Genomic DNA, 13,083 nt, shown 5'->3' with positions numbered 1-13,083 from the left:
TTTTCACAGAGGTTTGTGTGGTTCATGTCAGTGGCTCATTTGGATGAGTTTTTTTATTGTGTTTTTTGGCCTCGCAAAATGATGAGAAATAAAACTCAACACAGTATAAGAGCAGGCTTCTCCTCTGTAGTTAGAATCGTCTTTAGGATGAACCCGGGGATTTCCCTTCAAACTGCTTCTGTTTGCTTTTTGTATTTCTGTGGGGGCAGAACACAAGCCTGTATGAATAAGCATAGCCGAAGTTGCTCCATCCCAAGGAGAAAAGTGTGGGTTCTGGAAGTGTCACCCAGAGCATGGAGTACGATGTAAACTGAGGCTTGTGACTGGCTTTGGTGTCACATTTGGCTTTACTTTCTGAGCCTCCTTTTTCTCCACCTCTTTCTAGATGGTAAACCTGCTATTAAATAAAGGGGCCAATCTGAGCACATGCGATAAGAAGGAGAGACAGCCTATACATTGGGCAGCCTTTCTTGGTAAGTTTTCTTTTCCTTCTTTGAGGACTCTGACATGTGGTTGCAGTGTTCATATTACCAGTGGTAAGAAGGTATGTGGTAAGGTACTGAATATTCTGGGAAAATACCTGACAAAGAACCTGAGGGTTGGTATGCACTGTAGTTGTGAGCCATAAGAAAGAATCCTTAGCTTAAATCTCACTCCTTCCTTAGGCTGCCCCTTTGCAATCTGAGAGAGTCAAGGCAGCCATGGCTAAACTCCTCTCTCCCACCCACCCCCTCTCCCAAGTCCTTTTGTTGGCTCATTTCATTCATCTGGTGTTTGAAGCAGAATTTCTGGTAGATTGTGGGTTGGGTGAGGGGGGGGGAGAAGATGGCTGGGCTGGGAATGGGGTGGCTGCCTTGCTTTCCTCTTCCATTAGAATATGTCAAGACCACTGCCAAAGCAGCAACTCTGTTTCTGCTTTGACTTCACAAAATGACTGTAGTTCAAACCTCAAGCCTCAGCCTCCCAAGGAAATTAATACTGACTTGCCTTACAAGATACTATAAAGCTCTGGCTAGGTGTTTTTGAAGCACACCGAACTCTTATAAAGTGCTGCATGGATGTGTTTGGAATCTTGCTGCTTTCTCTGCTGCACAGCCAGACCAGCCAAATGTAACTAAAGATGAGCTGGAAGTGCTGCAGTTGTGCCGATGCTCAGGCAGCTCAATGCTGGAAGCATACTTAAGCACCTCCCCAAGAAATGTGTGTGGGAGAAAAGAAGCCGAAGGCCAGGAGCAGGACCCTAGCCCCTTGCAAAGGGCAAACTGACCCAGTGTGATGATGAGCAAAGGGCAGCTAGCCTCAGGAACAGACCAATGACTACACTAATACCAGCCTGCAAATGCTGGTTATGAGGCCTATTCAGGGCTTTGGGCATCCAGAGGCCTTTTGCCAAATCAGGCTGCATATTCGAAGGTGTTTGCTTCACCCTCATCAAGGATTAGGCTGTCACAGCATGCTACAAATTATAATTACAGTTATAAAGACACTTGCTGCTTAGAGGCATGACCTTCTGATAGGTTCTTTCCCTGACTATGGAGAGAAGTTCTTTTTATTAATAAGCTGATGATTACAGTTCAAAGAACCTTAGTTTTGCTGCACTTGCTCACCTTTGCAGTCAGCAACCCAGCAACACAAAGGTAACCCAGCAACACAGAGGTAACCTAATAACACACGTCATTAAGGTCCATCAGCAACTGTTAACATGTTCTCTAGAGCCACTAACACTTTATTAGTCTGTTTTTGCACTTCAGTCATGGAGGGTGCTATCTGCATAGGGGAAATAAGCTTGCTCATTTAATTGTGTTCTCTATTTTTGTATTTGTGTCTGTTATTCCAGCTTGCTGGGCGGGGGGGGCGGGAGGGAGTGTAGATGACTGGGGAAGGCAATGGCAAACTACCCCGTAAAAAGTCTGCCATGAAAACATGGTGATGTGATGTCACCCCAGAGTTAGAACTGGTGCTTGCACAGGGGACTACCTTTACCTTTTTATTTCTAGTGGCCATGGTACAATAGACTACAAATCTCATGACATTTCGTACAAATTTAAGTTTGGGTGTTCTTTTTCTCCCTCGCTAATGAGAGTGCTTCCCTTTAGTAACTGTGGCTCAGTGGTATACCATGAATATACTCATCTTCTCAAGTTCTCATCTTCCTGAGACCTTGAGAAGCCACTGCCCGTTAATCTCCTTTGCTAGATAAATCCAGTCTGACCCATTGTAAAACAAATTCATATGTTCTTAAACAGTGATCCATTTAATTGAAGCTACTTAAAATAAATTAGAATTTATGTTTCCTACAAGACAACCACATTTTTGAAAAAAGTTGTGTTACTCATGTGTCGTTTACCACATGTGACAGGCAGCTACCAATAGCAACTACAGAACACAGACATTACATGCAACAAACTGGCAAGTGTAACATACTATACAGAAAATTTATACAGTTCGAATTTAGTTCAGCAGAGGGTGGATTTCTGGGCGTCTAGACAAGCCCTAATCTAAAATGAGTTGTTTACTGTTTATCTCTTTTAAGTATTGGTAGGTCATGCAGTTATTTAAATCCCTCTTTTAGGACTCTTTCCAGGGTAGAAATATCATCTTTTCCCCAAGGTCTTTTCCTTATCTCATCTCCTTCCTTAGCTGTATAATTTACAGTATTCTCTTCAAAGATGTCTGTTTTATGGAGCTTGTGTGCCTTGTGCCTGCCTCTGATTTTGGCGCTATCCTTAGCTGCCCTGGACAGCCCCTGGCACACATGCTGATCAGTGGCACTCTAAACCATTTTGCCGTGCATACGGTGTTGATTCTTTGTTCAAGCTACTGAGATGAACTCTTGCAGCGCTGGAAGTGGTGCCTTGGCTGCCTTGAAATGGGAGAAAGCTTATGCACCACCCAGATCCATGCTGCTGTCAGCCAGGCATGGTGAGACTCTTGAGGTGTTGGCAGCTCCATTTTCTCCCAGTGTGTCTTGCCCAGAGCAACCCTTGGTTTCTCTCCCACCTTTGTTTGCTGGCATGCCAGTTTCCCTCAGTTAAAGAGATAGTGTGGGGTGGGGATTTGTGAATCTTGTCAAAAAGGTTGCCTGTTTGTGGACTAAGCATTATATAGTAGTTTTAAATGTAGTAACATATAATGTAAACCTTTATTTGTGAAATCTGTAGATAAAATATCCCACTGTATTATCTGCTTTACTAGCCACTTAGAGGATTGTTTCATTCTTCCACATTTTGGTGATTCATTGGCAGATACGGAGGCTTCACTGCAGGTTGGAGCACCATCTTTGGGACATAAAGATGCAATACATAATTTGATAAACTTAACTGATTACTTAGGATTACTCCACAGAAATGTGAAACAGTTGCTTAGGAATCTTTTTAATGCAATGAAGAAGGCCTTCTTTCTGCTGCTGACTTAGCTTGGGTCTGAAGGACTCAATAATTTCTGGCATGTGGCGTGGAGGAGGCATATTAAGAGTATTGCTAAGTTAGGATATGCCGACAGCCATATTCTTCCCACAGAAACCTTTTCAGTGCATCAGGTTATATTTGCAGCTGTACAAGTTTTGATGAGTGGAATTGACCTGACCATAAGATGGAAGGATTGATGTTAAGAAATGAAATAATTAAATAGTAAAAAGAGAAGAATAAGATGCAGTGGAAGTGAGTCCAGAGCTTGGGTATAATAGATGGAGATGTTTTGAGCAACATGCATTGAGTTGCTTTGCATCATTTACACTTATGCGGATAACTAGAAGCTAAATTGCTTAACTTGTTCATTGTGAAGCTGGTGCTTTCCAGTTGCTCATGCTGCTTATTATGTTAACCATACCGAATAGATTTGAGCGTACTGCAGGATGACATATCCTTTGCTTTCTTTGAAAAAAAAATCCTATCCTGTTTTTAACCATACTAACCTGAGCTCTTCTAACTAAACTTTGAAACTATGACTTCAAATTCTGGTTAAAAGAGAACTTTAGTTTTGTCTTGATCACAGTTAGCATCATTAATGGTGCAACGTTCAATTGTGATTAACAGAGAGGTGGGAAGTTCATGCTTGTGAAGAATGGCTGGGGAAATGAATTCACAGTCCACTGGTCCAGTCAGTCTCCTAACTATGTTTCAGCCCCAAAAGAGTTCAGCACCCAAAATTTGAATATTTGCTGTCTGGGTGATTTTTTCTGTATAATCATGATTGACAAGATGTATGATTGGCACCTTGGCAGCATGAAGACAAATCACTATATAAACATTAATCCACTGAAGCAGCTTTGGCAGCATTTTGAGATGGCTTTCAGTTGTAGAATGGCATGATTGAAAGAGAATCCATCTGCTGTAGCAATGGAAAGAGGAAGCAGAGCTAGGTAGGAATTAACAGTCCTCTTCCCTTTGCTTTCCTTATGTGTCTGTACACTGTTTCCTTCCAGGGCATTTGGAAGTTTTGAAGCTGCTTTTGGCCCGAGGAGCGGACGTTACATGCAAGGACAAGAAGGGTTACACACTGCTGCATACAGCAGCAGCCAGCGGCCAGATAGAAGTTGTGAAACACCTGCTGAGGCTTGGAGTTGAGGCAAGTCTTGTGCCAGCACCAGTTCAGTGGACACTGTGGTGTCACTGGGCTTCTGTTTACTCTTGACACCTGTAATTTCAGGCATCTTCAGGTCTGTGCCTTGTAAATGTATATAGGCAGGTTAGCAGATGGGCATTCTCTTACAAAAATTAGTGTCTGGAAACTTGGGAGGCTGCTTTTGTTGTGGACATCTTCATAGTGAGAGAGAAAGATGTGTAACACCAAAATGCATTGTGCATGCATTTAGGACATAGCTTAGTCGGTCTATTTTGTGGGGGTGGATAGGGATGCAGCTGGTGTCATATCTTGTTCATCATCAGCAATTTCCTCTATTGGCATTATAAAAGGTGATAAGAGTAGGATAAACAGAAATGCAGAAATTAAGTATGCATGCGTGTAAAAAATGTATTTCCATATTTAATTCCATTCTAAAATTATCATAAAAAAGCTTAATTTACCATATAGCACTACATATAAGTAGAGCTGCTGCTGCTCTGGTCCAGTCCCTCAGGATTGCTGTTATAATGCATTCTTCAAAAGGCAGGCTCTCCCTTCTACAGGGAGCTTGTAATCTTGCAGGAAAAAACCTTTAAAAAAACCAAAAAGCTCCATCAATTTCTGTTGTATTTCTGAACTTTTGCTTTTAGAGGTGATTCATTTTCAAAATGTTAAGACATTTTTGCCCACGTTACTCACATGAAGGACTCAAGACAGCTCTCAGTGATAACTAAATAAATATATATACACACAAATTCACCCCACTTTAAAAACAACCAACTTGTCATTACCAAGAAATATAGAACAGATCTCTTAACCATACACCCTCTTAATGGTTGAGTTTCACACAGTTTCCTAAAACTTTAAATGAGTGCCTTTCTTCTGCCAACAGAGACGAGAAGAGAACTGAAAGTTACATTCTCTTCCCCATTCTCTCTAGGTGTGTTCATTTGCTGGGGAGATGACAGATGTCCATGTGAGTGGTTGGGTTACACAGTGACAACACTAGAGAACCTGTAGACATGGGCTAGAACAGTGTTGGAGTCATTGTTTCTTGTCAGACAGTCCGCATAGCAGCAGATATGGCACATTCACATATTTGTTCTTCTAGATTGATGAACCAAATTCTTTCGGCAACACTGCACTTCACATTGCCTGTTACATGGGCCAGGATGCTGTGGCCAATGAACTGGTCAACTATGGCGCCAATGTCAATCAGCCCAATGAGAAGGGCTTCACCCCCTTGCACTTTGCTGCTGTCTCTACCAATGGGGCCCTGTGCCTGGAACTTCTCGTCAACAATGGAGCCGACGTGAATTTTCAGGTATGGCCAGTAAAGATGGTCTTTAGATGAAGGTGGTAGAAACAAAAAATTATTTTAAAATGCCAGTGGGTGATTGGATGGAAGACAAGTTCATATTCTTGGTGGTAAGATAATATTCACTTCCTAATCTCCCTTGATCTTTGCAGAGTAAAGAAGGGAAGAGTCCTTTGCACATGGCTGCCATTCATGGACGGTTTACACGCTCTCAGATTCTCATACAAAATGGTAAGCGAAGCCAGCGTTCCTATGCTTGATACCTTGCAGTGTTCCTTTCTTCCTCTGATTTACTTTGCAGTTCTTTGTTTTTAGCCCATAGAAAAATCTTGCTTGTCCATGCAGACATTTAATATGCAGCTGTGTGAATTGTAATACATTTACCATCTGTTAACTCTTGTATATTTTAAACAAAGTATTTCATAATACAGAGTCCTGCTTTCAAAAAAAAAAATCTCAAGCGCAGCATTTTTAAAATAAAGAAAAAGGGAGTTCAGTATTCACTAAAAAAGATTTTTAAAAATCGCTCTTCCGAGGGGTGAGGGGATGCTATCCCAGTGAGGGATTTTTTCTTCCCACTTGCTCCAAAAGCAGGGCAGGGCACTTTTTTTCTTCTTCTGAGCTTGTGCTTTCTAGTGAAAGTCTCCCATTGGATTTGAATCCTGTGGTGACAGGTTTGGTTTTGAACAAGACAGCCCAGACAGCTTCTGGTCCTCCCTTTCCTTGGATTGAACAAATCAGTGTGGGAAGGAAGCCAGCTTGCTGGGTTCTTGCCATGTGCCTGCAGCATGTTCTGCAGGCACTGGCTTTTCGCAATCCCATATATTTCAAGGCCTTGTTGCCCGAAATACAGGCACATCAGCTGCTGTTAATTTTGCTCCAGTAGACTCAGCTCAAAGATAAGTGACTTATCAGAAGCCTGCTAAAGGAATGTACAAATGGGGACATTGGGGTTTCAGCTCTTAATGTAGATAGTTTCTTCAGTCCTTCTCCCTCTCAGACCAAGACAGGAGTTAGCCAAACTTGCTTAATTTAAGAGCCACATAAAATAAACATCAGATGCTTGAGAGCTGCGAAAGAGGGAGGAGTGGAAAGAAAGCAACTTTAACTTTAAATGCATTCTCCAAGCTGCTGACTGGCTTAGTTTAGCAAAGTGATTTAAAGAGAGAAATGCCTTCTCCAAGCTGGACGATTAGGTGGTGGGGGCTTCAAGAGCCACACAGTATGTGTGAAAGAGCAACATGTGGCTCCTGAGCTACAGTTTGGCCACCCCTAGACCAAGATGTGCTTCTGATATTTTCTAAAAATCAAAGTTGCTTCTGTATTTTGCTTTCTAGGCAGTGAGATTGACTGCGCTGACAAATATGGCAATACCCCCCTCCACGTTGCTGCTAGATACGGCCATGAGCTGCTAATTAGTACTTTGATGACGAATGGTGCTGATACTGCAAGGTGAGGAAAAGCGGTGTCTGTTGGAAGGAGCAATGACATCGGGGGATATGTTTAAGAGCACTTACACTGGATCGATTCACATGTAAAATGAATTGAGTACCAGAAGGTTAAGAAAACATAAACATACAGGCCAAGCAATAGCAATGTTCAGTTATGTTCAATGTAAAAATTAACAAATCCTAACAAAGATACGAAAATGCATGTATTTATTTCACCATTGATTAAAAACAGATATTAGCTCTTACAATAATTTCAGTTATCATTGTCAACCCATAATGATATTCAAAAGTGGCAGACCCTGCCCCAAAGGTGCTTCAGTCCAAAACTGGCCTTCCTCAGTGGTCAAATAACACTACGACATGGCTCCTGACATAGGAACATACAATTCATTCATCATAAACTGACCAAGATACAGTTATTGTTGTACTTACTTACTATAACCAAGGGAAAGAATAGTGATATTTAACCTCTCTCTTAAGAATGCACAGCTATGGTAAGGTGCACTTGTTCCTAGGATGGTGATTGAATCACTTGTGCACTTTTCTCACTTGATCTGGAAAGTTCTGTAAGGCCAGGAGACAACAGGGGTTGCTTTGTTCCACATGTAACACCACTTCTCTCTTGTACACATAATAGTAGTGAGGCTGAGAAGCGGCAGAAGAATGTTCTTGTGGAGTAGCGATTGTGAATTGGGGGATAATAATTTGGACGTGAGTCATTCCCAGTGAAAGCATGCAGATCTTGAATGCTTGATCAGAAGAGGAACGATGTAGTGGCTGGTGCACTAAGTCACCTCTGTGTGTGCTCACAGTTATGTTTACTACATTGATATTGTGTGCTGTTTGTGTGTGTTCCAATCACATTTATTTCTGATATCTTTCCAGGCGTGGGATCCATGACATGTTCCCCTTGCACTTAGCTGTTCTCTTTGGATTCTCAGACTGTTGTCGTAAGCTACTTTCCTCAGGTACTTCGTTGCCATGACCTCGATTGTCTTCTTGCTGTGGGGTCATTAAATGGGGTTGTGATTATAAGGAGTCAGGAACATTTCTGTTGCATGTGCCTGAATCTAGGACAGGCCACCAGGAAGGTTTGAAGGCTATATGGTGGTACTAGTGAAAAGTGCTATCAAGTCACAGCTAATTTATGGTGACCCCATAGGGTTTTCAAGGCAAGTGACAGATGTAGTTTGCTATTGCCCCCTTCTGTGTAGCAGCCCTAGACTGTCTTTGTGGTCTCTTGTCCAGAAACTAGCTAGGCCTGACCCTGCCTAGCTTCCACGATATGACAAGAGTGGGCTAGCCTGGGCTATCCAGGTCAAGGCTGAATGATAGATGGAATTATTCATTTCAGTTGCTTGCATTTTTTTCTGTGGACACCTCATTTATTTACTTATTGCTTTTATAGTCCACGCTTCTCACAGAAACAGTGAAACCCAAATGGAGGGGAACAGACATACTTCCCCTCCTTCATTTGCAGAGGCATCACAGAGCAGCCTAGACAAGATGTTGAGAAAAATGTTTATCCAGCTCTCGGAGACAGTGTATGTGATAGGGGGGAGTATTTGGTATTGAAACCAGGTTACCGTGTGCTCCTTGTTTAATACTGGATTGTTCTTAATCTGTGCCCAAGGACACCCAAGCATAAATAAAACAGACCTTCTGGGCTCAAAATAAGTGATAATCAGGAAGGCATGTGTACAGTGGTTTATTTTGCATCAGTTTCTTATCTAGATTATATGGGCTTTGTAAAATTGCAAAGATCTTGGTAAGGAACCATCTAGTAGAAGCTGAATAAATGAAGGGCAGTATTCATTTATATCCTGGGGTAAATTGTAACAAATAACATGGCGCAGAAGGCTCACTTGCAGAACATTTGAACCTCTTTCAGATACTGCTTGTCTGTACGTGATCTCTGTAACAGGGCCAGCAGCCAGGAAGTGGGGGGGGGGGTGTATACGAGAAAAGAACTTCCTTGAAATGTTCAGGAATATGAATTCCATTGCAAGTCAGTAGACTTCCCATCAAACGTCTTCTTGGATTTATGGTAAACTAATATTTTTGCCCAAATCTGTTTTTCCTGCTGCCCCCCCCCACTGCCCTCACAGGTCAGTTGTACAGCATCGTCTCCTCACTTAGCAATGAGCATGTGCTGTCTGCAGGCTTTGATATCAATACGCCAGATAACCTCGGGAGGACCTGCCTCCATGCTGCTGCTTCCGGAGGGTGAGTGATAAATCCACCTGTTACTTTGGCACAATTTCCCTGAAGAGCGTGTGTTTCAGTTTTATTTCCTATTCCACCAGCTACTTTAAATTCAATAGAGAATAGGATAAAAGCATTGACCATTTCTGTTTAACAAGAGAACTAATTATCCATGTTCAACAATCAAATTGGAGTTGTTCGGATCTCATTTGGTTTAGAGTGAATATCCCTAGTTACTATTAAAAATGTTTTAATAGTACTATTAAAATATTCTAATTTTCTATCAGTCACATTGGTGTGGAGAATTTCCTCTGCATAGCCATTTTCTCTAATTGCCATAGAGAATAGGAGCTTTGTCTTCCTTTATGGATAAGAGATGCCCATAATGGTATAATGTGCCTAGGAAGCATGCTTTCAGATCATAGCTATTTCCTGTGGTACAGTGGTGGACCTCAAACAAATTTGTGGCAGCAAACCAGAAGCTGATAAATGTATAAAGTACACAGAAATGTGAGACTCTTTGTTGCAACTGTGCTTACAGGTACAAGTGTACTCAAGCTACTGAGTGCTGCCATTTTGAATATGAAACGCAAATATCTAGCCATGCATTCAAGCAACCCAGGCATTTTGTCATACCCTACAGTTGTTTTCTCAGGTTATGACCACATTCCCTTTGGCTTCCTCTGTAGGAATGTTGAATGTCTTAACTTGCTGTTGAGCAGCGGAGCTGACTTGAGGAGGAGAGATAAGTTTGGAAGGTAAACTCTGACATTGTGTAGTGGTTGTTGAAAGGCAAGGAAGGTCTGTGGTATAATTATACTGAAAATGGTTGTGTTAGCATAGGGCCATTTTTAGAATGTGAATACTGCTTCTTTAACACCTATGTGTCTGTCCCACTGAAGGGGATTCTCTATCTTTGTTGGAGCACAGTGCATAGCAAGAGTCATTGGCACAATAGTGCAGCACTGGCTTTGTATATTACGAGATCTAGATTCAGATCCTGCCTCTATCATGTGCTTAATTATCTCTGCCTCTGTCCCATAAACATCAATTGGTACTTGTGGAATGTTGTCGTGAACGGTGTAACTTAATGAAGTTCCTTATTTGTTAAACCCATTGTGTAATGATAGATGTGATTCAGACTTTCAGTTCTTTCCGGCTAGACTTCATTTGATTGCTGCTTTGCTTTGGCCTTGCATTGATCCAGCTCAGGATCAGGTGTGCTATATTGAGTCAAGATTCTGATTCAGTGCACTGACATGGATGGCTTTTTGCAAGTGACGCTTCCAGCTTCTTTTTTCTTCTCTTTCCTTATCCAGGACTCCTTTGCACTACGCAGCCGCTAATGGCAGCTATCAGTGTACGGTGACACTAGTCACTGCTGGAGCCAGTATTAACGAAGCTGACTGTAAAGGCTGCACACCCTTACATTATGCTGCTGCTTCGGACACTTACAGGAGGTAGGAAGGGTATCTGTCTATTGTGGCAACTGTCAGGTGAAATTTGGTACCCAGAAAAAACCTGTGATAGAATAACTTGTTTTCTGGTACCTAGGTTTAGGGATTTGAAATGTAAAGCTCTTAGTGAAAATACTGTCTGCCACATTGTTGTAATATAGAAGGGGAGGGGTTCCACATGGTGTTTGAACTTATAGTGATCTTGGCATTATCTGTTCCAAATATTTAAAGTTCAAAATCAAACTCCACTATTACAAGAGAGAACTCTTTCTGTAAAATTATAACAGTTTGGGCTCTTGAGTTGCTCTCTGGTTTTAGGATAGACTGCAATCAAGTTCTTAATATTTGTTCACCATAACCTTATGAAGATTTTCTACAAATTAAAGCCAGTATCTGACTTGCACTGTGGTATGTTCCTGAGCCAACAGACTTCATCTTTATAGGTTTTCCACAACTCCAGTTCTCCCTCAGAGGCAGAGGACATCTGAATGGGTTGTTCCCATGATCCTTCAGGGAGGCAGGACTACTTTTTTCTCCTTCCTTTAGGCGCCCTTGGGACAACCCGCCCCTTCAATTTAGTTCCTGCCTCTACAGGGAGAGCAGCTAGATAGCTAGGCTGAGGGCTAGTTATTATTTTTCTGGCCTATAACTATTTTTCTTTCTGTCTTTCTCCTTATTAAAAAAAAAAAAAGATCTTTACTCTTTCCACTTTACCTTCCCTCCTCCTGGTATCCTAACTGCCCTCCAAAGACAGAAGTCCGACGGCGGGTGAAGGCAACGCATAATGGCGGCCAGCCAGGAGGATGGGTTCCTCTCAGAAGAGGAACAGGACTCGCGCGCCGCAGACGCGGCTACCGCAAGTGACGTTGATGGGGCCGACATGCCTTCGTGGCATGATTGTGCTTTCTAGGCCCGACCCGCAGAAGAAGTGGCCGCGGGAAACAAGCAGCGCCACTTGCAGGAAGAATAGGCGATTGCAAAAGGGAGCGCTGTAGTGGGTCACGGTGGCCATTTTGGGGCTTCAACGCCTGATGCTGGATCCTTCCCGCCTTTTTTACATGGTGCGGCCGGATTTCAGAGGAGCAGCCTGCCTTCTGAGCCTCATTACAGCAGCAGCAGCAGGTTTCACGGCTCCATGAGTAACATGCCCTACGGTTCTGAATCCCTTTCCCCAGCCATGTTGCAGACTATCTCCCAAGCTATATAGGAGGGGATGGGACAGTTTTACTCCAGAGTAGGGCTTACTCTTCCCTTAGTTCAACATTGGATGTTAGCCAGTCTAATCCATCCTGGCCGACCAAGGCAGCCCGCAAGGTTATCGGGTTGCAGAAGAGGAGCCAGGAGTCACTAATAGACTTTGGCCCCAGGAATAGATACCATTCTGGGGAAGAGTCCGTGACCTCTGAGTCAGTAGACAATAGGGAAGAGGGCGAGTTCCTGTCAGAAGATGAGGAAGAAGAAGTCACCATACCTGAGCAAGCTACTTGGTTATTTAAGGTGGAGGATTATCAGTATTTGTTGTCTAAGACATTGTCAGCCTTAGAAGTCTATGATCTTCCTTCTGAAGATGCTACCAAGCCATCGAGTTAAGAAGTTAAGATCTAGAACCAGTGGCAACTCAGAGTTTCTCCCCAGAGATAAACTGCCTGAAAATGTTTTTCCCTTTCCTGAATTTTTTGAACGTCAACTCAGAGTTGAATGGGAAAAGCCTGCTGCCACCAAGCAGTTTCCCCAGTTAGTTAAAAAGCTATATGCCTTGCCTGTTTATACCAATGAGCTTTTACAGGTCCCAGTGGTAGACGCCCCAATGGCAGTGCTACAGACATCTGGTCTTCTCTCGGAAGATGGTCATGGGAATATAGAGGATGCCCTAGACAAAAAAGCGGAGGTCGCTCTGAAGAGAGCCCACGAAGCAGTCACTATGATAGTCACTATGCATCCTTGGTTTCTAGGGCCACAATGGTTTGGGTGCGCAACCTGATTCAAATGTTGCCAGAGGACAACAGGCGCTTGCTGGAAGGCGCCACCCGAATCTTCAAGGCCTTTTCTTTTACAGCTGATGCAACGCTTGATGCTCTCACCTTTGCCT

General features: G+C 42.7%; 1 protein-coding gene across 2 annotated transcripts in view; it reads left to right on the top strand.

Annotated features, from left to right (window-relative positions):
• Positions 1–13,083, top strand: part of ANKRD52 (ankyrin repeat domain 52) — a 61,887-nt gene that overhangs the window by 25,060 nt on the left and 23,744 nt on the right. For both annotated transcript variants that reach the window (XM_060253525.1, XM_060253524.1), the window contains exons 6-14: positions 386–473; positions 4,424–4,566; positions 5,675–5,887; positions 6,034–6,112; positions 7,219–7,333; positions 8,218–8,300; positions 9,441–9,558; positions 10,227–10,295; positions 10,857–10,997. In XM_060253525.1, coding sequence (XP_060109508.1) covers positions 386–473; positions 4,424–4,566; positions 5,675–5,887; positions 6,034–6,112; positions 7,219–7,333; positions 8,218–8,300; positions 9,441–9,558; positions 10,227–10,295; positions 10,857–10,997 — 1,049 coding nt within the window. The remainder of the gene's footprint in view (positions 1–385; positions 474–4,423; positions 4,567–5,674; positions 5,888–6,033; positions 6,113–7,218; positions 7,334–8,217; positions 8,301–9,440; positions 9,559–10,226; positions 10,296–10,856; positions 10,998–13,083) is intronic.

Source organism: Heteronotia binoei, chromosome 13 (genome assembly GCF_032191835.1).
Source record: "Heteronotia binoei isolate CCM8104 ecotype False Entrance Well chromosome 13, APGP_CSIRO_Hbin_v1, whole genome shotgun sequence".
NCBI classification, from domain to species: Eukaryota; Metazoa; Chordata; class Lepidosauria; order Squamata; family Gekkonidae; genus Heteronotia; species Heteronotia binoei.
This window is presented reverse-complemented; position numbering and strand designations above follow the sequence as displayed.